The 25,926-nt window shown below is 41.0% G+C and overlaps 2 protein-coding genes and 1 long non-coding RNA gene across 6 annotated transcripts in view; 1 reads left to right on the top strand and 2 right to left on the bottom strand.

The window, feature by feature from the left end:
- LOC133159515 (partitioning defective 3 homolog B-like) overlaps positions 1-258 on the bottom strand; it is a 75,178-nt gene extending 74,920 nt beyond the window's left edge. For all 4 annotated transcript variants that reach the window (XM_061286571.1, XM_061286572.1, XM_061286573.1 and 1 more), the window contains exon 1: positions 1-258. The gene's annotated coding sequence lies outside the window, so the exon portion shown is untranslated.
- Positions 259-21,742: 21,484 nt separating this feature from the next.
- il7r (interleukin 7 receptor) lies at positions 21,743-25,608 on the bottom strand. Its single transcript, XM_061286586.1, has 8 exons — positions 24,884-25,608; positions 24,564-24,687; positions 24,264-24,418; positions 23,790-23,941; positions 23,568-23,724; positions 23,388-23,493; positions 23,248-23,320; positions 21,743-23,184 (listed from the first exon to the last, which is right to left on the bottom strand). Exons 1-8 carry the CDS (start codon positions 25,005-25,007, stop codon positions 22,831-22,833), a joined length of 1,245 nt encoding a protein of 414 aa, XP_061142570.1. The 5' UTR covers positions 25,008-25,608; the 3' UTR covers positions 21,743-22,830.
- On the top strand, positions 23,025-25,011 carry LOC133159525 (uncharacterized). Its single transcript, XR_009715703.1, has 4 exons — positions 23,025-23,167; positions 23,400-23,628; positions 23,731-24,408; positions 24,888-25,011. It is a non-coding gene; the product is annotated as an uncharacterized LOC133159525 (long non-coding RNA).
- Positions 25,609-25,926: the final 318 nt, after the last annotated feature.

Raw genomic sequence — 25,926 nt, 5'->3', positions numbered from 1 at the left:
CTTAGCAGAACTTTGCAGGGAGTCGTGCAGTCGCTCAGGCATCATTCGAAAAGTTTTGCCCCCCCTGTCATGTTTCCTTTCTTCAGGCGCTCGGTGTGACATCTACTTCATCGCCGAGCGTCACTTTGATGACACGTAGTTTTGACATCGGGCGAACTGGAAGCGATGTGTGATAAAGAGGTAAACACTTTGGGAAAAGTTTTGGGAATTCCTTGCAAAGCGTCGCTCCTGCTGGCCAGTTCCTGACCAGCTTCCACAGAAGACTGCCTACTACTTTATTAAAGGCACAGTACACAATGCATCTGCGATGAGCTTTGATGCACGGTTATGATAAACGTCACTGACTTGATTGGTGAACTCGTAATTGTGTATTTGTCCCACCAAAGTAATGAGGCCTCCAACTGTGTCATGTCAACCTTGCAAGCCCCTCTGAAATAACCCCCTGTTAATCATCTCATACTGTCACCTCACCCACATTAAACCATTAAAGCCAACCAAAATATTCTATTTAACATAACATCATAGCCAATTTGACGGAGCTTCAAAGATGAAACCCCTCCTTGCCGAGGCGGAGCCCGCCTTTATAATTAGCACTGCAAATGTATGCATGTGTATGTCTACTACTAATTGATTTGGACTAGGTTTAGTTTCTGGGTCATTGAATTCCATTGCTTCTAATGAAACACAGGGGAGACAACCCGCAATACACACATGCATAATTTACCTCATTCTTTGGTTAAAATGAGAAAATTACACTTGAATAATGATTTAAGATATGAATATTTGGAAATGTTTTGATGAACAAAGTTTCTCTGTGTGCTTGTTTATTTTTCAAATTTCTTTCATATTTAATGGTATTTGTTATAATTCCATATGCATTCAAACCCAGTGTAACAAAATGGTCAGCCATACACTCTTCCTTGCCATTGCCTCTCCACATGAAAAAGTCCCCATTGTCAGCGGTATCGAGCAAATGCGCATGTTCCCTGCTGGTGGGCCTGATCCATCAAGACCTCGACAAATAAATCAGTGCGTCGGGAAGAACATGCTATGCACAGTGGGAGAGCGGAAAATTGACCAATGCAGGCAGGACACATGGATGGTAAAATCACAGACTTTGACTACAGATGGTTGGTTAAATCAGCCATCCATTTTATATAGCGCCTGTCTTCAGTCGGGTCTCGGGTGAGATGGAGCTTTTCCCAGATGAATTTTGGCCTGCCGTCACGCCAGCCAATCACAGGGCACATACAGTCAGACAACCACAAGCAAGGGGAGAATAAAATACACAATTAGACCAGAGCTAAGATTCAAATCTCAAATCTCCGGACAGTGAGGCAGACATGCTAACCACTACCGTGTTGCACGTTCACCCAGAAAACTGAAAATATATTGATTTCCTGCTGATGGTAAAGCAAAACAGGTACAAGCCAATTAATTTGAGCGGGGAGGGGCATGTTAAAACAATCCGCACTAGTGTGCCAACATATTCCAGGTCCCTAAAAGATTTTTCCAAAAGCCTGCAGAGGGGTGTGGTGTTGAGCAGGGCCATGTGTCGGTCACAGAAATAGACACGTCGATACCATCTCAGCGGGGAGATTTGATCAGTCACACTCCAGAATCGCCATTTGCACCTCATGCTAATTGAAGGAACAAAACTACAATGGTGCTTATTATATTTTATAAAAACATTGTAGGAATTAAAGAGCTCATGCATCATGATTAATTCATTAGGGCTCCTTCTGGTGTATAGTCGTTCACAAATACCGATACCAAGTACTGATACCACTAATACTTTTGATACATAAAATTCTCCTAATAATCAATAACAGACTATTTCAAACCAAATGAAATAAATGTTTTTTTCCATTTGATTTTTCTCATTTCTACCATCTAATTAAAACCTTTAATTAGAAGCCTAATTAAAAAACTTAATTAACAAATTAAACCTTCTGGTAAAACAGCTATAAATGGGGGACCTATACTGTTATCGGATACCGATACCTTGAAATAAGGCGCCGATACCAGGTATCGGTACTCGCCCATCGCTAATTATTACCATTTCAGTGCACATCATATTTGACACATAATGTGCGCGATTCTCAGTTGTATCTATTATATCTAATCTATATTCATTGATCGCTACAGCGTGTTAATTGATTGGCACATAGCGTGGTGAATCTACAGCAACAAAATAACATTTCCAGATGAACTTTAACACACTTGATAACACCTTTTAACAAGTAATCTGAAAATGTAACTGTGAAAATGAGGCTAGCGGAACTTGAGTCTTTGTTAGAAACACCATGAATGTTATTTTTCAAACGGGAGAAAGGCACATGGAAATATCAGGCTGTTATTAATTAACAGGTGTCATCTGAATGAAATACAAAACACCTTTGAAGGAGCAGATGCACGCACTTGTGAACCTAAGCAAAGAGTTTTTTTTCTTGTCTCCGTCTCTCGTTCACACCTCCAGCTAATGGCTCAATTAACACACTGTCATATCAGAAAATGTGAATAAATCCACCTGACTACAAGGAGGAAAGTGAAGTGGAAGAAAATAATTGATACCATTCGCAGAGTAGTACTTTGAAAGCTAGTAATTATGTGTGTATAACAGACATGGAATTCATCTGACAGTTCCGGAAACTTAATAGATGCACAGCGCGAGTGTTTGCGTGTGTGTATTTTTTTCATTATCATTTCATGGATGTATCCGCATTCACCTGTGACACCTGCATTAGTGATGAAAAAAACAAAACTCTCTTTGTGCACCTGTGTAAACAAGAGCGTTTATTATCTTGTGCTCTTATTATTATTCTGTTACATTAAAACAAGACTCAGTGAGCACATTCAACTCAAAACTATCAAGTTTTATACACGTTCGCCAAAACACTGAAATAGTCTTTTCGCATTGAAATGCCAGATCCGATCTAACCTGTCCAAAATAAAATCTCAGCTCCTCGGTAAGCTGCAATCTATCGGTCGCTCTACACAGAAGATAAAGAATAGATGCCAGTAAGTATGTTACATTGTCGGTCTACCTGTGTTGTTCCACTATTTGTGTTCAAATATTCATTGCTGTAAAAGTTAAAACAAGGCAAAGTTATTTATTAGACCATCTAGGTCGGCGTCCGTCATGTGTTAGCATTTAAGTTAAAATGCGACAATCCAATATGATTATATTCTCCATAGTGATTTGTTGTTTTCAATGTATTCGTTTCGCTCGTAACATAATTATACAATACAGAATATATTTTACCATCACAGGCACAATGCCTATGCTGCTACATGTCGTGATCCACAGCCCTGCAATGAGTTTCCATTTATCAAAGTGGTCTGGATATGTTAGTTGCTCCTTTCTACCAATGCGATATCAGCACCGAAGGGCATCGGTGAAACTGATTTCAAATAAACAACGCCGCCCCGTGTTGCGTGTAATGGAGAAACACGACAGAGCACAACAATGTGATTGATTGATTGACATGTTTTGGGTTTGACAGCGCAGACGAGTAAGCCGTGGTGTGTTTTAGATACCCGGGCAATATATATATTCATCTATTGTGTAATTTGTTGATCCAGGCAAAACTCTTAAATGTCACCACAAATCAATATAGCATGTTATATTTTCCTTTTCAGCCGAGTGAAAATTGAATGTGAGCTGGGTGGTTTTGGAAGCAGTCTTACAAAGAAATGAATTGCAGACTGAAAGACCCGCCAAGTTCATGGCCTCTATCTCCTTCCTCTCTCTTTTACAGAAAAAGTGACATTTTCAATGCCTGAAGCAATTTAATCCCCGCTCTATTCTATGAAAATGCCTGTAAATGAGGGTCTGCGAAATTAAGAAGCTATACCAACCCTTAGACAATGCGTTGATCTCTCCCCCTTGGGTCCGTCCTTTCCCTCTCTGATACAAAATATTGGATATTATCAATGCATGAAACTATTTAATCTTTTCCCCATCGCTCCCTGTTCTCATATGAAAGCCTCTGTAAATTAATGTTTCCGAAATTTAGCAAGAGATCATTATTTTTTTTTTTCTTCTTCTTCTTCTGAGGTCAGTCACGCTGTCTTTTTCTCCCCGCCTCTCTGAACGGTCCATTTGTCAGAGGTCAGACTCGTTACCGATCACATTCCGAAAACGGGAATTACATTCTGTCTGGCAAGCGGCGCCTATTACCGCATGTAAATTCATTAATGGAAAAAACTAACACCCACTCAAGTCTTCTACTGTGAACCCCCCCAACCAACGCATGCACACTTTTAGGTCTCTTGCCATCATTTCTGAGAATAACTTTGCTGTTTTATTGATCTTTTTCACAGCAGTCGGTTTTGACACACCAAAACAAAAGGGCAGATGCTATCGTTCGAAGATCGTGCATTTTTACAAGAACGCTTTCAAAACACAAATGTCAAAAATATTTGGGTTGGACTCAATAGTATGTTATTTTGTCATGATGAAAACACAAAAATAAAAATAATTCCAATGGCTTTTGCGCAACACCGTATAACTTTGCGTAATAATCGTTCCTCCGAAAATATGCTACTCTTATAATCCAAACTCAATAACATACCTTTCAAATAGTCACCTTACAAATCCTAATACGAGTTAGCAATAAAAGAAAATATTTGAGAAGTTGCAAAACCCAATCCTGAGACGACCAGCAGACTTTGAGAGATAAGAAATAGAGAGCCAGGAGGAAAATCCAACAAGGAAATAGAGAGGATAGACGAGATGGAGAATATGCTGTGAGGGTTAAGAAATAGAGAGAAGCCCAGAGCAGCTTAAAGAACAAGGCAAATAATAAAAGACGAGCTTATAGCAGACTGACTACCACTGACTGCAGACTGAATGAAGTCAAGGTTTTCCAGAGCACGAGAGGCACTGGAAAGCAAAACCTCTTTGTTATGTTAAACGCACCATCATCTCGGCCCGCTTTATTCATCTTAACATTATCATTGTGCAAAATAGCAGAGATTGACACAGACGCTTTCTTTGGATTAATCCCCAAGCAGTTCAAAGAATGCAATGTGTTGCTTGGCATAAGCCGGTAATAATATAAGCACGATACGCTACAGAGTATGGATTCCTCCATATCGACCTACTGTACGTCTGCAAACTCACGAGCCGTGTCAGATAAGTCGGTAGTGACAAAAGACCATTCATTTTGTGCATCCTGTATGCAAATGATTCATTATGCTTGAAGAATACCACATTTGCACACCATCAATAGAAAAAAAAAATGCAAAGCAATCTGAGTAATTGTGAAGAGTGTGTTTTTATTAGTTTCTGATAGTTTCACTTTTCTAGTCTTTTTTTTTTTTTGCTGGTTTAAAAACAATGTCGATTAGAGCTGTCACCACTTTTTCATTAGGAATCCCCAAAGTTGACGTTATGCTCTGATCATCGTTCGTATGAACTCGAGAATTTGTCCAAAATGGCAGCATTGGACTTAAAATGGTTGACTTCAAGTTTAATTTTCTGCGTTGGTTCTTGAAACATTTCCAAGCATCGTGTCATGAAAGGACCTTCACAACACCTGCTGCTTGGCTTCTTGACATACTATTTATTATTCTATCCAATTTGTAGTTGCAGTGCTGCGCTACTCGAGTAACCGCACACCACTTTAAGCATTTCATTCTTCGCTGCACTAACATCGACAATGAATCCAAAGGTCGTGCTTGAGATGTAATTGTTAATACTGACTCAGCTGTCCCCTGGATCCACTTTTTGAATTTTATGCACAACCATTACCGCTCATAACTGCTGTGTTTGGGTTTAGTGACACCACTAAATCTTTTCCAGCTGCTTTGGGCTGCAACACTTGTATCAGATCTCATTAGATTGTGGCTGTGCTTAGTGGAAATCAGGAAACAGAGAGTGAGACCAGAAAGATCATTAATCCATCCATCCATCCATCCATCCATCCATCCATCCATCCATCCATCCATCCATCCATCCATCCATCCACTCTTGACACTATTTGAAGTTTCTCTGATTTCCACCAACTAAAGTTCACTTTTATACATAGTAAGTGCTTTTAAACTATACCGTTTTGTATTCCTGGCAAGGTATTTGAACATGACTCGTTGTTGAATGCTAATTCTCAAAATACCATCAGGGGCTGGCGAGGGTCCAGTTTGGAGGCCTGAGGTTAGCATCTCTGCTCTATGCAAATGAGGTTTGGTTTTGCTGGCCTCATCAGACTGTGACCTCCAACAGGCAGCGTGTGGGGCAGGAGGATAATGTGAAACGATGGGGATGACTGTCAACATTTGCAAGTCAGAGGTCGTGGGTCTTTGCCACATAAATGTGAGTTTACCTCCAGGTGATAATACGCTAAAGTCTCATCAGTTGGAGCCATCTTGGACTGTGTCTTCATGAATGGAAGCTGGAGCATGAAACAGGATGAGATTGGCATTGGTAGTCATCAGGGCATGAATAGCTCTGTAAAAATAAAAATGGAGCTGGTGGGTGAAGCTCTCAATTGATCAATATTATACTTGCACCTGCGCTCTGGAACTTTGGGGAATGAAAAATGTGACGGTCTTGGTCGTAGAAGTAGGGTGAGGAGTTCAAACAAGACAATTGCGCCACCTTTGGAATGAGAGTTGTCAGTTGAAGTGATTCATGCGTTTCAATGGCATTTTTATATGAGCTAAATGGTGGAGCCTGAGGAAAGTTACAGACTAGGGGAAGTGTCTAATGTGCTTTTTTTTAACTTCCAATTGCAATGGTATGAATCACAGGGAATATTCATTTTAAAATGTTCATCTTCAATCTTGAAGACTCAGCAACATAGATGAATAAAATTGCCTTTTTACATTGAGGAAATTACAACTCTATGCAAGGGTAATGGAACAAGTTGATTCATGCACACTAGTTTTCAATTTTCTATGGCAGACATGTGAGAGTACACCAAGGACTTGTCACCAAATAAAATAATAAAACAATATTTCATAATAATAACATTTTGGCGTCTCTGAAATAGATTAACTGCATTTACATTCATTCCTATTGCTTCAGTTTTTATTTAAATCTGCTTTAGTCATTCTTATTTTTCTGACATGAAAGCAAAGGTTCCATTGTAGATAAACAAAAGAAATAGAAAATTACCAAAATAACTAAAGAAGGGTGAAACACATCAGGAAATAGACATGTATACACATTGAATCCTGTTTGAGACTGAGAAGATGTTTCTTTCCTTACTTTGTAACTCTTCTACAAAACCTCAGTATGGCTCGAATCAAAAGCCTCAGATTTATTTATTAGGAACAATACTTTCATAGTCTCCCCTCATATAAAATTCCATTTCTTTGTTCACTTTGATGAAATAGAAGGCAGGTTGAGATATTACTGTATGCCTTGGAAAAATGAATTATAGATGATTGGCCTGAGACTGTGGTGCCCCTGAATCCACTCACAATCACATCCCTCTGCACACTGGCTTTTGTAAAGAAAATGCCTCTGTCATGTTTTCTTTGTGCTTGCTTTTCGCGTATGTGTGTGTGTGCGTGTATGTGTGCGCGGAATAGGGGTTCGGTGAACATTTTAGTCTGTAATGGGGGGTATGATATTGGAGGAATAGATCACAGCACTCAGATTGAATTTTCAGCAAGCCGAGGTTTGAACAGGTCACGGGGCACCACAGGGCTAAAAGAAAGAAGAGCGGGGAAAAAAAAAGAAACAAAATGGGAGGAGGAGAAATAGTGTGTCAAAAAAGGATTTGCCTGCTATTATAAAGTACAGAGAGAAAATAAATCTATTTTATTTGGCATTCAGGATTGCTGGGTGAAATCACACACACGTACACACACACAGTGACCTTTTCAAAGCATTGCGTATTTTCTCCATTGCCTTTCTCTTCATTAGCCTGGGGTCATTTTTTTTTTTAAATTATACCTACACACGCATCGTACGCAAACAAGTGTGGTCAAGGAATAAAATAAAAAAATATCCAAATAAAAACAAGCCATAGTGTAAATAGTGTAATAAGTACGCTGTTCCTTTAATCTATTGTTATTCTCAGCCAACAAAGCTCACTTTCAGTGGCCTATTGGCATCTATTTTACTGACACGCGCTGCATTTTAAAGAGGTCAGCATGAACAATCGATAAGTGTTTCGATGCCATTCCGTGAGGACGTAAACTTTCCAAAGTTTCATCATCACATCACTGCACTTGTGACGTGCTTATGTAAAATCCAAAACCCACATCCAGATGTATTTCCTCAAACTTATTCTTGCCGCATTGCACTCGCTTTGCATTGTGTTAGTATCAGTCCACTTTTGAATGAAATCATGTTCAGTTACGCGTGCGCCATTTTCTGCACATAAAAGTTTTATGGCTGCAAACAGATTCCAATCACCCATCAAATTGTAAATGGAGCAAAGACACAACTAATGGCCGTTTACTGAGGAGCGATAGCCCCGAGCTAAGCTTTTCACACTCCATAAGGAAATGATACATAATTCACAAGTAACAGCTGAACAATTGAGGACAAAAACGGGAAGACGAGGGCATCAATGAAAATGGAAAAGGAGGTTGAAAATGTCAGAGTTGTGTACATATTGCGTCCTGAGTGACGGATGCAAGTGTGCATTCACGTGTGGGCGTGTTAATAAGCACACGTGCGGGCAGACGGTGCTAACCTTTCCGGTTGTGTGCGACGTGGCACATCTTTGCCAAGTGTGTTCATTAAACGGAGCTTGGGATTGAGGTGACAGTGAGTAAAAGTAGTTAGCATCACAAACATACACACACACAAGAACAACATCTGTCGCTAATTAAAGATTCATGCTTGAATTCCTGTGAAAACTCAACGTGGCAATGAACGCTGGGGACAGCAAGTCGAGGGAGGGACAAAGACAGAATGACAGATGAAGGAGAGGAAAGCAATCAAGAAACGGAGACAAAATACTCTTACGAGAGTGAAATGAATACTGATTTGGTGTGGGAATTTTTTTTTTTTGACCTTCTTCCTTACTTGCCTGTAATTATGTGAATTGCTCTGTTCCAGAACGCCAAGAAATCCTGAAACAAAAATTAATTTCGCATTTGAATGGCAAATGTTTGCCAGATACGACGACGACATTTGGTTTGAGATGGGGGGGGGCGCTACCCATAATGTTAAATAGCCTTAGATTTACACTGAGAGGGTTTTCGTACTTCTACTATTTCGTACTGTCCGTCTGTTTTTAACAACTTAAAGCAAAAGGCAGAATTTAAGACTTTAAATGCAACGCAAAGTTAGTACCCCGCTTCAAGCGCAACGGTGTGACAGCAGATACAAACTACATCTCATAAAGAAAAACTCTACAGCTAGTCATAGCGTGATGACTCTAACCATGATAAACCGTGTTTGGATTCCAGCTAGGGACAAAATACGAGGCAGTGTTGCATTCATTTGCATAGTAATGGTCTTTCAGACAGTTCGCAACGCAGTACTTGACTGATTTATACGCCGATTAACGTCTCGGTGTTTGCTTGGTAAAATGATGATGATGCAGTTGTGTCGACTGAGTTGGAAAACTTTTTGTACCATTTATTTATACTCTACTAATATTTATAAGCGAGCACTAACTTCTGTTTCAAACACTACAAGTAATTTTTATACACATGCTCGTGACCTGAAATGACTCTAAACAATCAATTCTGAACTGGGAAAATAACAACAGCTTTGACTACACGGAAGCTGAAGACGTATCTGCAACGCACAGGCAGGAACCGTGGTAATGAAGTCCATTTATGTAAAAGGACAATTGCTTAATTATTGCTCACTTATGCAAAGCACAGTCTCCTGGATAATTAAGCGCTGCATACTGTTTTATAGAGAAGCTGAACAAAGGGATGATTTACAATTAATATCATTCTGTATTCGGTATTAGATTGTCAATTTTAACTAATGGATTACGGTATCAATTAGAGTTATGCCGTCACCGTAGAAACGGAAGTGAGTTTTTGTTTTTTGTGTATACCGCACTCAGCGGCTAATCGAGGTGCGTCATCTATTAGAGTGGAGGCCGCTATCTGAGCGATCTTCATCCCAAGATGGCTTCCCGGTAAAGTGGCGCATCAGAGGCGGAACAGTGGAACCGGGATTTATTCGCCTGTCCCTTTCAGACACAACTCACCGAAGCGGGATATTACCGTGTCGCGCGGCCCATGTGCCTTGGCGCGATGAAATAATCAATTGTAGCTGTCAGGGCGACGGCTACGATTGCTTTCAACAGAAAGCGGGCGTGTGACAGTGCGTCTTGGGTGTTAAACTTGACACTCGGGTCGCGGTTGGCGGTGTTCCGGTTCTTCTCGGAAAACTGTCTGAAGCCTGAGGTGACTTCAATCCGCATCGCTACCTTACACCCAGGTCAGCAAGACAGGTAAAAGACGGTTTCGATGGCTAGTCTGTAACGGGCTCAAGCCCCCTTGAACAATTCTGCCAGTTTGGGTGCCATTCCTGAAGTGTTTTTTTTTGTTCCATCATGAAGAAACCTAATGAGGACAAGCACTTCGGCGTGTACGATAGGGACGGTGAGCAGCCTCGGGGTATGGATTTGGACTCAACCAACTAATCGCGATAAGGCTTTTTGATCATGTCTCAGTGTAAAAATGGATTCGAGCAAGTCTGACCAGATAGCTTGAGGAGCCGCCTACCTCAAACAGTAATCCATCCACCCTGATTTCACGTAACTGGGGGAACGGTAGACATGGATGAGGATGAGTTTATTATGTATAATAGAAAAAGGGACAAAAAGGAAAAATATCCAATTAAGGTCAATTCCAGATTGGCAGCTTTATGAACTGCCTCCAAGCTAAAGTTACGCTCAAGACGAGAAGATGTATTTCATCCCGTTTGTGCACTCATGCTTACATTCACGGCCATGTGAATAAATTACTCGTTAGAGCCGTTTGTGTGTCTCTATTCCTAAATGCCATTTTGTTGTTCCCTCACTAATTTCAAGCAGACATTACTTACTAGACACTGAAAGGTTTTCTTGATGTCACGGGGTCCTTCATGCCCGAGCGCTGCACTTTTGTTTGATTTGCAATTTGGTTTATGAACCCGTAGCTTTAATGGAAAAGACACACACTCTGATCCTCATTATCAACCTGCTGCCATAAAGAGATTCCGATAAGAGGAGGAAGTGGATGACGGAAGACAGAGAAGAGGGTATAAAATACATCAAGTCACAGCCCTCATTATCAAATCCCATCTATGAAGGGGGGAGAATCTGATTGAGTGCGACACGGTGGAAGGTGAGGGAGGCTTTTTTTCCTTCTTCTTTCCAGTTCACCAGTGGACAGAATAGATTGGTGTCGATGATTAACTGATAGAACTCGAGAATGGAGCTAGCGTGATTTACCAACACCAAAGCCAGGGTCACCCACAGCGGCAAAGAACAAGCCGAGCCCCGACGAACATGCGTGAGGGCGACCGAGGAGTTCGCTCTGCCTTCATAAGCCGATCATTTACAGAATTCTGGCCACCTTCTAATATTTCATCTGCGCCATCAGCTGAGGCCACGATCCATTACTGATGGCCAGGAGCGCCGCGTGGGGGCCCACTCGGGGCAATGAGAGCCGGGTGGAAAAGCGAGGAACGGGGCAGGCGGGAAGGAGATGGAGGGGGAGGAGGAGGGAAAGAGCCCATGACAAAAGGGGGATAATGGAAGAGAAGAGGAGGACGGGGATGAGGATTCTGAATGTATCCATTATGGAGCATCAAAAGGAGAAAATCAAATGGCCAAAAACAGCGAGATGGAAGCGAGAAAGTGATGGAGATGAGGGCTGAGTGAGAGTACAGGTGGAGAAAGACACAGATGGATATGGAAGGGAGATTGCTTTTTCTCTAATTACGTCCCCTTTCACCGCCACCGAGACAGATAGAAAGCTAATTCCACCTGCCCTTCTTCTCATTCCCACTACAGTTCTAAAAGCACACGCTTGTTTTTCTCTTGGCCCCTTTCACATGCTGCGCCTTGTTTTCACGCTGCCAAATGAACACATCTGAACAAAAGACACCTTTCTGCTGGCTTAGCCTCGGCCGCCATAGTGCACTTTGCTACGATGGAAGGCAAACTTGCGTTTTCCATTTGCGTGTCCGGGTCCACCTTATTGGATTATTTATCACGATGGCATCACCCTGCTATGAATTCACGCACACTTTGTCAAAGGTATTGAACTCCGCATTGGTGCCTTGACATACAAGTTTTGTACCTCATGTTCTAACTCAAAACACTCTTATCTCAAATCATCTCTCTCCAGTTTAATTCTATGAAGCTATTCCACTCACCAAATGCCCTTTAAAGGGGAAGTGACATGACCAAAGCCCGAAAACGATTTAGCACAACTAAGTGGACAATGGTGGCCCCCGTGCTGCAGTTTGGACACCACTGAAATAAGGGAATTTCAATGTACTCACTGCAAATTAAGACTTGATCTAACGTCTGTTAAAATAAAAAAAGATTAAAAAAAACGTGTGTGTGATCTGGCCGCTATAAGAGGAGCGCTGCATCATAAACCGAGGATCAAGTGTACCTTGCAGGGCTTTCGAGCAAATCCATCATTGCTCAGTAACAACTAGTGTAATTTTATCATCAAGTTGGCAAGAAAAAGCAGATTTGTGTTGAAATGCAGCACCTCGATGTTCTCAACCAAGCCCAGGATCAGAATCTGTGGTCACTTCAACAGCAATCAAACAAGTGCAAGGCAAATAAAGTGTTGCTCTCTCTCGGGATGTTGAATTAAAAATGAAAATATAAACTCTCCTCCATCTTCAAACCATAACTTGGGCGTTTCCTATTATAACATTTAGCCTGAGATAAAAGTCTCAATTATTCCATAGTGATTACTTTTGATTAAATCTTCATTTTCACACACTCAGAAATCACAGATCTTATTCAAGGGGGTAATTTCCTTCTTCTGATGCTAATGATGACAATCTGAGCACAAAGGACTGGACCCAGCACGGATTACGCTTCAAATACAACAGAGACACTCCAACGTTGCCAACGTAATCCCACACGACTCACGCTATATTTGAGAGGCGATATAAAAGTAATGAACTAAATAGGATATATGTGACCTGTTGTGAATCTTGTCAATATACATTTTAGCCTCGTGGCTGAAAACCTGCAATGGCTACAAAAATGAATTGCAAAGGTGGGGGGTGGTACTTGCAGGACAAAATGAGTGGCAGGGCGCTCTGAACACAACTTGGTTTGCCATCGCCACGGGAGCAGTAGAACCTGAGCGAAAGGTTCTGATAGGCCCAGTGGGGAGGAGATTGGCCTGTCCCTGATTGGATGATTAGGGGCTACAGGGGCTCAAATCAGCCATTTTCAGAAAGAGAGTGGTTTGGTTAAGTGGACTGGCACAGTGTGGGCTCTGTGTGGGATCTTTGTGTGTGTGTGTGTGGGGGGGGGGATCTTTGTGTGTTGTGTGAGCGTTGTCAGAAAGCTCTAACCCAGTTTGAAAGCTGAGCTGCATTTACATGTGCTATATGAAGATTCAGATTCTAATGATGTAAAGTAACAAATTGAATTTGTGATGCTGTAGTATGCCAAATATTCAGAACATTTTCAAAATAAAAATCACTTTATTGGACGTGCAGTGAGAACGCAAGAGCACTTGTTTGCTTTGGGCTTTTAATGGCAACACTGTCTATTAGAGCGAACACCCCTGTTTGAGGAAATATGGATTTGTGTACAATTACAGCAGCCTCATAAATCAACTACAGCTATTGTTCATGATGCTTTCCATCAAGGTTAATACCAATGTGACGTATGGCTAACACAGAACTGATGAACTACAACAAATTGAGTTTGCCTATAGACAATTAGCTCATTATAACAATCACTTTGAATGAAACAAATAAAGCGCTTACATTTGGAGCATCACTTGTCAATTATAATTAAACGGCACTGTGTAATTGCATTGATATTAAAGTAGCTGTAGCAGTTAAACATAATGGTGCTATATGTAACGTTTAGACTAAATAATTCCGCATTATTTATTTACATGATGCCTCACACCTGCTTTTTAAATGTGGGAGTAGAGTGGAAGCAAGAGGAAGGCTAGTAACTGTACAGATGTTTGAACAAAGACCACCAAGTTATTTTAGTCGGCTGGGTACCCATGACAACAGGGATGTGTATGCGTGTGCGCATGTGTGTGCCTCGGTCTACAAGCACATCATCTGGCTCCATAAACTGTTCCTTCACATTTCCAATGCTGTCACCAGCACCTGATCGGATCTCCATATCTGCTATTATTGTCAACGATCCGGTCATGGGATATGTTAGTCGGTGGTTTTCACAATGTGGTTATTCATTCATGTACAGGTGTAGAGTGGATAGTAAAAAAATATATCTATATTTTAGTGTTTTAAATGTAGTAGCCGGTAGTTGCTGTTGTAAATGAATAAGGTACTTATTACATTGTGATTATATTTGATTAAGTCATTCTCCTTGAGCCCAGAAATCACATTGAAGGTGTAATTTGCTACTCCATCAGCTAATTAAGCCAATCAGAGTGTCACTTGGCATCACCCAGCGTGTGTGAATTTTAATGAAAGACTAACAAAAGTTTTTCTTTGTTTTGTCTTTTTTTTGAGGGAACCAGGTTGAGTTCAAATTAGGTAATGAGAATAGCACGATTACGATTACTTCTTACTGTAAAAAAAATGCAAATCATTTGCCAACTCTCTCTCGTTCTCTCTCTTCATCATTGCTCAAGTGTCTCATATATTAAATGAAGCCAGTGGACATGTTTAGTTTCTTCCGACAGAAAAGATGAAACCCTTTGAAAAATTGCAAAGGAAAATAAAGAACCTACACAAAAAACTCAAGTACATATAAGGCTGCTGTTTTGTCCTCGGCCTGGTACGCTATTAAGAGTGTTTGCTTTGTGTTTAAGGGACACAGGGAGCTTTTAAAGGGTTTATTTAAGTCTGTTAAATATATTTTTGGTTTTCACCCAAAACAACTAAAAAATTATTGGTATTGGCATTTCAAAATGCAAATAGCATACACATCCAAGAAAGGGGCTTCCTCTGGAAATTCCTTTCAGAAAATATCAATTATATTCTATTAATACCTTTCTCAGTGTCAAATCAAAATGAACGTGATCATCTTTGTAAGGGCAGAATTTTCTCTCTATGGACTCTGGTTATAATGTGCAAGGAGTAGCGGCCAGCTGGTGTGTATTCAGCAGTGAGCATTTAGATTTTGCGAGTGTGGTGATTAGCACCCTCGTGTGCGAGGGTGCAGTGCCCTGTCATGTCAGACGACTTCTTTCATAGTAAACATTTGTTCAGTCTTGTGTGGGGGCATATTGGACCCGCTCGGTACCCACTGCTGTAATAGCAGCCCGTCTGACAGACACACTTTTGTCATTTGGATGAGAGCACGCATATATATCCTTACAGGAGCACAAATGAAACCATGTGCATAAACAGCCCGTTTTACACACTGCTAACATCCAATCCCTAATGGAATCGTTAATTTTTTTTTGGGGGGGGGGGGGGTAAATCTGTGTGTTTATTACAGCACATGTTACATGCACCACTTGGGAGTGTCACAATCGCAATGCATTCGTCTAATTAATCAAGTCGTGCTCAAGGGAGGGGAGGTGTCACTTCATTTGAGACAAGTGCAAAGAAATAAATTACAGTTAACTGCCCCTGAAAACACTTTGTTAGCACTCACAGGGTTCAAAGTTAGAGTCGGAAAATGACAGCGTTCTGAGATTTGAAGGAGACCTCTCATGGAAAACGGACTATTTATAATTGCCTGTTTACAATAGTCAGGAGTGCTGCCGTGTGTCCAGTCAAGTGTGAAATTACCGTAAACAACCAAGAAAATCTTTTGTTATCCGGCTATTTCTAACAAACGTTTGGCACTTCCGCCCCCACTGTTATACAACAGTGGGGATAATTTCATAACCAGCGGCCTCACAGCAAGTGAACCACCGTTGAACGACTGTACACAGTCTGAAACACTATCCTGCAGAAATACCCAAATCTCCCATAAGTGGCAAAGCCAAACGGTAAGCAGAGCTGCATTGGGTTTCTTTGAAGGCACGGGGGAAAAAAAGTGAGGAATAAAATATCATAAAGTTGAAGCTGTTGCATGACATATGAGTGAAGGCGATGACGTACAACAGTGTTGTTTGGTGCGTTATAACTAAGACAGCAGGGAACAGTATGTTTGTGCCTAGCTAAGTGCTTCCTGAGTGGATGCTGCCCTCATTAGCTTTTTCATACAAAATGTCTATAATTATATGAATGTATAAGAAGGAGATTGAAAGGTTGGTTGGTCCAACTCGGGCAATAAATGAGCATAAGTAAGCAGACGGGCTTACATTCTTCTATAAGGCACGCCACTAAAAAAACATGTAACGCAATTTAAATGTTTATGAAGTATGAGCAAACCGTTATGGTAGCGAATTAGCATAAGAGCTTGTCTCGTGTTATAGAAAGAAATCCTCCAGGATTGGTCATAATAATAATAGTACACCACTCAAATTGAAATGAGGTTTATACCGGTATTTAGAAATCACTTAGACTAAGTAGGGGCGTGCCCATGTCCATGATTGACAGCGGCTGAAACCCAAACTGGCCTCAGCTGCATAGGATGGAGAAAAAAAAACTGAAGTCCATCATATACATTACACATGAATGTGCATGAATGATATGTTTCATTAGCCTGATAGTGACAACTGTAATTTTATTAACTAATGACACACTTAAAAGCTACTCTATTCTTATTCGAAGTCACAGTTTGTAAGTATGTAATAAGGAATAGTGCTTGCTTTTGTTTTATCATTGTTATGGATGATGAATGAGATAATTACGAAAAAAGGCCCATTCTAATCTTTCAAGTGAACTGTTGTAGAAACAATACATCAAGTCAACATCAGGGCAGAACAGTACCGAGCGGGACGTCTGCTTTACTCTATTATAGCGTAACTGCTTTATTTAATACGGACTTTGTGACCTTGGCAGAAACATAGTCTTGGGACTTCCGAGAAAGGCTGAGCATGATTGGTCAAAATATTATTACTTTCAAAGTTCAATGTCATCAAATTATATACAGTTGATAAACAATTGGTAAAAAAAAGAAGGCTATTTTATTTATTGTGTCTTTATGTTTTTTTTTAAGTGATCTTACTGATTTCTCAGTACTCGAGTATCTTTTTGACTGAGTACAGAGAGAAATAATTGGAGGACTACTTTTTCCTTTCACTTTAATCACATTGCCATAAAGTAACATACTCTTACTTGGCTACAAATGTTTTACAAATCTACCCACCTCGCTCTGACACTAAGTCCGCAATAACGTTAAACGAGGAAGACCACAACGGCCCTTCGTTATCTTTAAAAGAGGACACTTTACAGAAAATTGACTTTCCGAAAAGTACCTGTTGTCGTCACACGGCCATTTAATCACAAAGTAACCAAGTTCTTTCATTACAATCGCAGCTTCAACAAACAAAAGTACCTCCAAGAAAAAAGTAATTTAGAGGGGTCATAGTGTTAGTGTAACCACTACCGGGCAACGTTGGCCAGTAAAGTGTATCCCTTGCCACATTATTACTACCCTCGCCTTGAACTGCAATAGACCAGACAGTGAGAGGAAAGAGGAGGCACTCGGCCTCTGCTCTGTTTTAAATGAAAAATAAAATTGTGAAGCTGCGAAAGACGAAGCTTTTCTATATTATGCTACACCCTACAGCCTGCATCCCAATGGCGTATTGCCTTTGACATGCTAAAAGATGACTCTCTTAGAATGTGTGACACGCCGGAGAAAAGTTGTGAGGACAAGAGGCTGTTTGAGGCTGACTGTTCAAGAGTGCCACCTAGTGTTGACAAGATGAATTATTGGCTAAAGTATTTGGCTCAGGGCCCAGGTTCATTAATAAATGTGCTCCGAAGGAGCAGAAACTCACATCCAGCTCCATTTGGAGTCTCGGAATAATTGTAAAATGTTGAGACTGTGATGGAAATGTACTTAATAAAATATTTTGGATTTTCTTGCCTCTCCACTCATACTATTTATTCCATTAGTTGAAATGCGCCGTGAAAGAACCGCCACTCTCCACCATACATCACCGATCATTATGGCATCTTAGCGTAATTGCCCTCTCCCTGTTGCGCGTGCACACTTGGCGGGGCCCCTGAGTGCTATCGTTTCTATGCTGGGGCAAGAAAGTGAGTGAGAGAACGAGAGAGAAAGAGAGAGAGATATGCATAGCCAGCTTCTTTCCGCCACCAATCAAATTACTTGACCCAGCCGCAATACATCACTGCCAGACTGTTTATTAAACAAAAAGCCATGATTAAATTATTAATGACAAAGATTAATTAAGACCCTGTGCAACACATACACACACAGGTCAGGGAGTTGGGTATATGCACGCTCACACACATATGCGCAGGCAAGCAAACAACGCACACACGCGCGCGTGATTTGACGTCACGTTTAAGTTAATTTGACAATAAGAACCGCAGCCATCAAGCAGGGTTCAACGCAACACGCCGACGAGCTTGTCAGCTAACTCAAGGGTTTGTTTATTGAGGTGCTAATGCTTCTGTAATGGTTTACTTGGGGTAGCATCTGGTGCTGCAAAAGGCCAACTACTTGCATGCATCTGTGAGGTGACTTATTCCTTTAATACTCTTTATCACTTTATATAATCCAATATATCCGGGATTGTATTCTTGATTCATTTGCTAATTATGCATTGTCACCTCACACAATAACAAAGTTTTCCATTTGTATTTTTTCTATTGTGCTTAATAGGCCGAACATGACTGAAGTAGAGCTTGGCGAAAGTTAGAGATAGCGACTGTGTTTCTGTGTGTGCGTTGTGTATAGATGGAGGGATGGAGAGATGATAGATGTATAGCTTCTCTATATTCATGGAGGATATCTCAGTACACAATGGAGAGCCTCCACAGCCTTCTTGCACACCACACTTGATGATCATCCAGATCTACAGCTTGTGATTGCTCCCGAGGTGAATCACTAGACACCCGTCATAAAAAAACACACACGCCATAAAAGAGCAGTGATGCGTGTGTGCGTATGGAAAAGCGAGAGAGCATCATTTGCATTTTGTGCGTGAAGGTAGGTGTTTATGAGGAAAGGCAAGCTCAATGGGCCAAACAAAACCACTCAGCACATTATAGCCCAAAGCACTAAATTAGGGTGACAACAAAAGCCGTAAAGGCTCGTATGGCGTTGTAAACCACCGAAATCATTAGCACAGCTGCTTAATTGCCTGACCGAGCCTATCCGGACACTCACATACATTCTTTGACGCCACAAACAAACAGAGCGAGGCTACGAGACATCTATGCCCTCCCCAAAGAGGCCATAAAGACGCGTGATGAATGGAAGGCCGAGCTTGTTCGGCGCAATCAGTCAAGGAGACGGGGCGGCGTTGCGTTGACGACGTTTGTTCCGAAACAAATTTATTACGCCGCAATTTGTGTGCAACACAATATCGTCGCAGTCTCTTTATGAATTTAGCTTTCAGTTTCTGCTGCTAACAAGATTTTGGACCATGAAGTCAACATTGGTTCGGCCAAACAAAAAAACAAAATAAGACGAAAGGTCGACTACATCGCAAAGCAATCATTTAAATGCTGCTTAGCCAAAGCTAACACAGTTACCTTATGCTAGCTAATTTTTGGTTTAGATTGTAATGTCTCATGCTTCTGCGTCAAGCCTTTAAATGATCCTAGCTGGTACAAGGTGAAGAAACTTATTTAATGGCTAACATTAACAAACTTGGATAATGGTTTCGGGTAGGAGAGGGGATTTGATCATTTTTACAACAAATGTTTCACGGGAACATCCTTGCAAGGAGACCAATTCAGCATCACTATAAAAATCGTATAAATTTGTGAACAAAAACACAAGCCGCGGTGAAAGCGTCTTTATCCTTGGGAGAGATGGCAAAGAGGTTACTCAGATTATAAAATTTGTGTATGTTGAGGTACACTTTGCTTGTTAGTCCGATGAGTGCCATTTACACGCGTCAGCTTATCTTGCAAAATTGTGTGGGTGTTTTTAATAACACCCATAACACTCCGCTCTTAAGTAAACACTATTTGAGAAAAATTACATCAAAAGCACTGTAACACTATGAACGTGTTAAATCATCGTATGAAAAAACCCGCCTCGATTACAGGGGCACTCACTTGGCATATTATTTACAGAATTTATAGCATTTTTTTTAATAAAACATTAAAAACACATTTGAAATATTGAGTGATACCAAGAGCAGTTTACCATCTAACATCTCATTAGCCTGCTATGGACATGTGTCGTTCATTTGCTGCAGTGAAGCAAGCCAATGCATCGTTTTTACAAAATCTATTTGTTAAATTGCTGTTAAATATAAAAATATTAATAAACCATCAAATCAAATGACCGGATCAAGCCGTATTATGACTCGGCACACAGGAGTCAGGATTCAATAAATCCTTAGTGTGATTTGCATTTGAATATGTGACACGTGCGTGTTGTTAAAAAGTTGTTCCTGTATGTCGTGTCAGCCGTTTTTTGGCCAGTCAGCACTAACGCCAGCACTCCAACATAATGAGTAATGAAAAGGCATCAATAACAGACATGGGTGACATAGCTTTTAATAATAGCGGCCATCAGCAAAGAAGCAATGGGAAAGGCAAAAGGGGCTCAAGGATGGATGGTAAAGGAAGGAATCGTTAGAAACAAGATGGTGACATTGCTAAACAGTAGCTGACCACTGTTGCAAAGGAACAGGATGTTGTGACAAGTGCTTATTACTTTTTCCCCGTAAACCAAATTGTCGGACCTTTGTTTGTTCAAATAAATCTTATTTACTCGTAAGCAACATTTTATTGCTGTTTGTGATCCAGATGATTTGTGAGTACAATATAAAAATATCGCCTTTCAGGGTTAGGGGAGCCCCTCTGTTTATCCTCCCTGTTTAAAGGGAGAAATACATAATTCCGCTGGTCACGGACCACACAATAAAGATTTATTTTTTTTATGTTTGTCTGCAAGCCACAGTTTGAGACTTTGATCCTTCTGCCTCAGTATGACTCTTTGTGACTCAAGAAAATATCTAAAGACTCTTACATTTCGGTTTTATTTTAGTTCCTTCTGTACTTGAAGTGATCTTGTAATTTTAAAATGAGTTTTTTTTTCTTGTGCTCATAATACGCGTCACAGTCACCGTTGTGTGACACCTGATGCAAACATTTATTTGCACTATTTAAAATCTATAAAACTGAATGCTTCTTGCTACATTATTTAAAACTAACATTGCTCACCTCTCACAGATGACAGCACTATATACAACCCTAATGTAAAAAAATATATATATATTCGAACAGGCTGTTATTTTGCAAATATATAGTTACCTTTGTTAAAGGAAATCAGGTTAACAATTGACTGCATGCGCAATGGCCTCTAAAATGATGACATGACACATAAGCAGTTTTGGTTTGCATTTTTGGTTTGTTGCAGGTGGATGGATGATTTAGCATTTGAACAATCAAAAAGAGCCGGGCAATACCAGCATTCTCACCAAAGCAGGTAAAAGTTGGACTCACCATTTTAAAATGGGAGGGGGGACTAATAGGTCTCCTGTTAGAATTTGAGGAGCTCATCACTTGAAGTGGGGAATGTGCTCAGATTTGCTACGCTTGCTGAACACCCCCCAAGAAGACACAGAAAAAGTCAGCTGATGGCTAGGCCTCACCATTTTAATCAACTGGGCTGTTAGCTGCAAAGCTAATAAACAATTCAGAAAAGGTCACATTATATTACATACTGAAGGAAATAACTTCGAAAATAGACTTACTTGGACAGTGTCAGACAGTTTGTATCGCTCCCATGGAAAATTAAAGATGTTTTGCTAATCCAGAATTGTATTGTCCCAGATTGCTCAATCATCCTTCAAATGTTTTTTACAAATTAACATTTTGGGAGTGGTACAGGCATACATTCCATGCATTGATAAAGTCCAGCCACAAGCCTTTTTATGTTGCTCGGCTGAAGGGAGAAAACCAGTGGATGTTCTCCAGCCATACGTGCATAATTGTTTGTAAAGAAACTTCAGGGACGAATTGAAAATTGTGGAGGCGAGGTTAGTGATGTCACAAAGCAAAAAGGTGTGTCAGTGACATCATAAATCCACAGTCTGTTAAATGATAGAAATGGAAATTGGTGGAGTGTGTACAGACACCATGAATTTGATTCCCGTATGTGACGGTGTGCATGTGTGTGTGACAAAGAATAAAATAATTTTCTAAAAAAAAAGAGGAAATGAAAATTATTACCGTAACATTTATCACAATAAACATCATTAGCAGCAGCAGATATATATATAATTGAACATGTTTCTAGCCGCAAGAACATGGTCGTTGCAGCTTTGAGCAAATACGATTTCTGCAGCAACACATCCTGTTTCATATGTCCACATCCTGTACAACAAATAACCCTAATAACAAAACCGTCAGATATAATGAAGCATGGCGAAACATGCTGAAATAACTTCAGAAAATAGCAGCTTTGCTCCCCTTACGAAGGCTCCCATTGGTCATCTCCAAAGTCACAATTAAAGTTAGAAAAAACACACATGTAGAGTATAAAACCATCAGAAACGCATTGAAGATTGACATTTCTCAGGCTGCCATGACGCTAAATGGTCACATGGTCCAGTTTAGAAATGTGCCGTGTCATGATTGTGCAAGTTGATGTATAAACACACGGCGGTCAGTGGTTTCATTTTTGACTCCGCACGAACTGATACACCTTCTTCTTCTCCCTCCTACTTGACCTGGTAGAAACTGGACATTGTAACATAACCCTCCTCCTTTTGATGGGCTCCTAACATACCGGACGTCGAGTCTCCTGGACTGAGTGGTGCGTTCGCCACAAGCGGCAAACTGGCGCTCTGGAGACTGTCGTCTCCGTCGGAGCAGCTGCTGTTGTGCGAGATGGAAAGCTCCAGTTCTTCCGTGCTGGTGCTGCAATCAAAGTTTTGCCTGGAGCCGGGATAAGTGGCCAGTGTAAGATCACTAGTTGCACAATGGATTGCGTCCAGGATTCTTTTGGTTTCCACCACTGGGTAGATTTTAAGTGTACTGAACTCTTCTGGTTTTATGGTGAGTACAAGGGAAACCTGAAAACAAACAAAACAATGACGAGAAATGTTCACAAAGACTGTGACTGAGGTAAAACTCACTTTATTGGGCCTGCAGTTGGGCACCAGTGTGGGTTTCGGATGCGGAATGCTGGGCCACATGTAAGGAAACAGTCTGAGGGGAAGAAAAAAAATTTAAGTTGTGAAATTATTTGTAAGCAGGTCCATTCAGAGAGTCCTACTTTTTTTTCCAGAAGAACCCCAAGATGGACATCAGCGCCAACAAAGAGAGAAGACACACAACCAGCTTACTCGTCACTTTCTCTCTCTCGTGATTTTGTGTCCGCACTGAGGATCAACGGAAAGCCGTTACTGTTTTGCAGCTTATTGAAATGGTCAAAAGTAGGAGGAGCTTCTGTCACCTTCAGGAATGGAGAAGGTCAACGGGTTGCTCCATTCGCTCCAACTCCCCTTGAAAGAAACGTAGGGTATTGCTCGTACTTTGACCTGATATTTCAAGTTTTTACCCAGGTGCTCCATGTCGATGGTCATTGTATCTGATCCGGAAATATTTCGAACCTGCAGGAAAGGAGTACGACGTTGATCAACGCACAGCAAGCTTGGGGACGTTAATCCATGATTACCATTTTCTTGCCGGGACTCCAAATGACCAGCTGGAAAAGCTGATTTTGAACTTTCAGGTACTCCTTCTGGTAAGGAGTCTGAATGTGAAACACAGCCTGATTTGAGTCGCGCTTCAACGTTACGTTCCAAACCTCGGGACTGCGAGGTTTAACTGCAAGGACACAATAGACAACCGGGTCAGGTTCTGAAAAGTCAACTTTGATTAAAAGTACAGATGAAGAGGCACAAGTGAAAATCTTAAAAGCGTCAAAAATGAATTTAAGGACACGTGATCTCTTTTCAATTGTCAAATTGAAGAATATTTAGGTCTGGGTTCTGGCTGCATCAATACTTTATTTTTGTAATAATGTTTGGTTTTCTCCCCAGTACGGAATTTCAGGTTGTTTGCCCACTGAAATGTGCAAGTACATTTTTAGATTAAAATTGAACATGATATTTTACACGTCATCCAGCTTAATTTTATGAATTGTTACCAATTTTCTTCAGTTGGACTGTCTTCCGGATGATGGCGCCCCCCTTCAGGCGGATGGTCAAGTTGAGACCGGCCAGGGGATTCAGTTCGGTTGAGGTGATCGAACCTCCCGACTCTGTCAGACATCTTAGTTTGTTCACTTGCAGGTCGGTGAAACTGAAAGTCGAAAAAAAATGCTTATGAATTAAAAAAAAAAAACATGTTGGTCAAAAATCATCAGGTTGATTGGCAGTTGCCAAAATGTCAACATAAATTGTCTTGTCAGTGAAAGCCAGGCTTGCATTTTCTCCAAAACATTTACCACACGGTCATCGATTCCACGCCGTCATCCTCATCTTCATCATCCTCGCTCCCGTTGCCGGTTGGCTTGCAGGTTAAACTGCTTTCTACTGTTGTGATGTGGGAGGTGCAGCTGATTCTGGAGTCTGGAAATTTAAATCAAGCCAAATATTTGCTAAAGTAGCCAGGAACACCCGGGAGACATTTTTCACATGATCGTAACGGAATTAAGCTTAACCCTTAATATATAGAGAAAGAGATTTTTCCAACACCAAGGGGTGACGTCAAACAACGTGAAAAAGCACAAGTGTCTTGTATCATTCAAACCATTGCTGGTCTCACCCAGGTCAGAGTCTCCGTATCCACTCTGAGCCAGACAAGCCGCCGGGAGCAGCAACAACATCGGCAGCATTAGAAACAGCGACGGCGGCGGCGGCGGCTCGGCTATCCGGCAGCCAAACAGCATCTTGTCTGCCTCTTCTTTTTGTTTTCAGATGACTTGACTGAAACTGACAGCTCTTTTCGTCAGAAAGGAAGAGGAGGGGTTGAGCGGCTCCGAGGCAGGACGGCTTCAGACTGTACACAGGATGCTCAGAAGATCAGATGTTGACATCGTTTTGAGGAGTTGTAAATCGAGACTTGTGAACTTGATTTCTTCCGCGTTGTTAGATTGGGCCTGTTCATAATTCGAGCTAGGCCGTTCTGTCGCTGTGACGACTGGCAACTTCTTACCTATGACACCCTTGGCACACCTATTAGTTGATATCAGTTAAGGTCACATGATTCTTCAGTAGCACCTGAATGTTTTCAGACAGGCTGATCCGTTGTTGTCATCTTCTACTTGTAAACAACCAACTCACTATGAAGTGCAGAAAAGTTGGTTCTGGTTACCTCGGTTACCACGGTTTCCTGGACCCGAATGTAGTTTCACTCAAAATCGACTGCTGTCACTCGATAAAAGATTGGGAACTGACTTTCATTTTGTGCTGTGATCCACATTTGAGGAAAAAGTCCAAATAGAGTACACACAATTTGCTTGTTCTGTGAAAAAAGACATCTGAAGCAATCCAGTCTAGTGCAAAGTAAACCCACTCCAGAAACTCGCCCACGCCAAACCACACGCCTGAGGTTTGTATCTCGGCACAGCATCGCAAAACATCTTCAGCTGTGGTTTTAGCGTTTAGTCGCCTCCCACCCATGCATTGATAGGAATCGGATGAGCCACCTGTTTATGCTACTTGCCGCCGCATTCCTGGTGGTCTCAACGTGCTGAGACAGTCAAACAGTTGCAGTCGAGGAATTGGACACCAAGGAGAGGAATTTTGAAATTCCAGCTTCTTGAATTGATATGCTCTTTACGTGCTTAGACCAACATGGAGTTGCAT

The sequence above is a fragment of the Syngnathus typhle genome, linkage group LG9 (assembly GCF_033458585.1).
Source record: "Syngnathus typhle isolate RoL2023-S1 ecotype Sweden linkage group LG9, RoL_Styp_1.0, whole genome shotgun sequence".
Classification (NCBI taxonomy): domain Eukaryota; kingdom Metazoa; phylum Chordata; class Actinopteri; order Syngnathiformes; family Syngnathidae; genus Syngnathus; species Syngnathus typhle.
Note: the sequence above shows the minus strand (reverse complement) of the source record. Positions and strands in the feature narration are given on the sequence as shown.

What these genes read in the sequence shown, in the direction of transcription:
- il7r (XM_061286586.1), bottom strand. Translation starts at nt 25,007, where the DNA reads ATGCTGTTTGGCTGCCGGATAGCCGAGCCGCCGCCGCCGCCGTCGCTG. An exon ending in GTGGAATCGATGACCGTGTG is followed by an intron (nt 24,419 to 24,563) that starts GTAAATGTTTTG and finishes TTCGACTTTCAG; the next exon opens with TTTCACCGACCTGCAAGTGA. An exon ending in GGAGTCCCGGCAAGAAAATG is followed by an intron (nt 23,725 to 23,789) that starts GTAATCATGGAT and finishes CCTTTCCTGCAG; the next exon opens with GTTCGAAATATTTCCGGATC.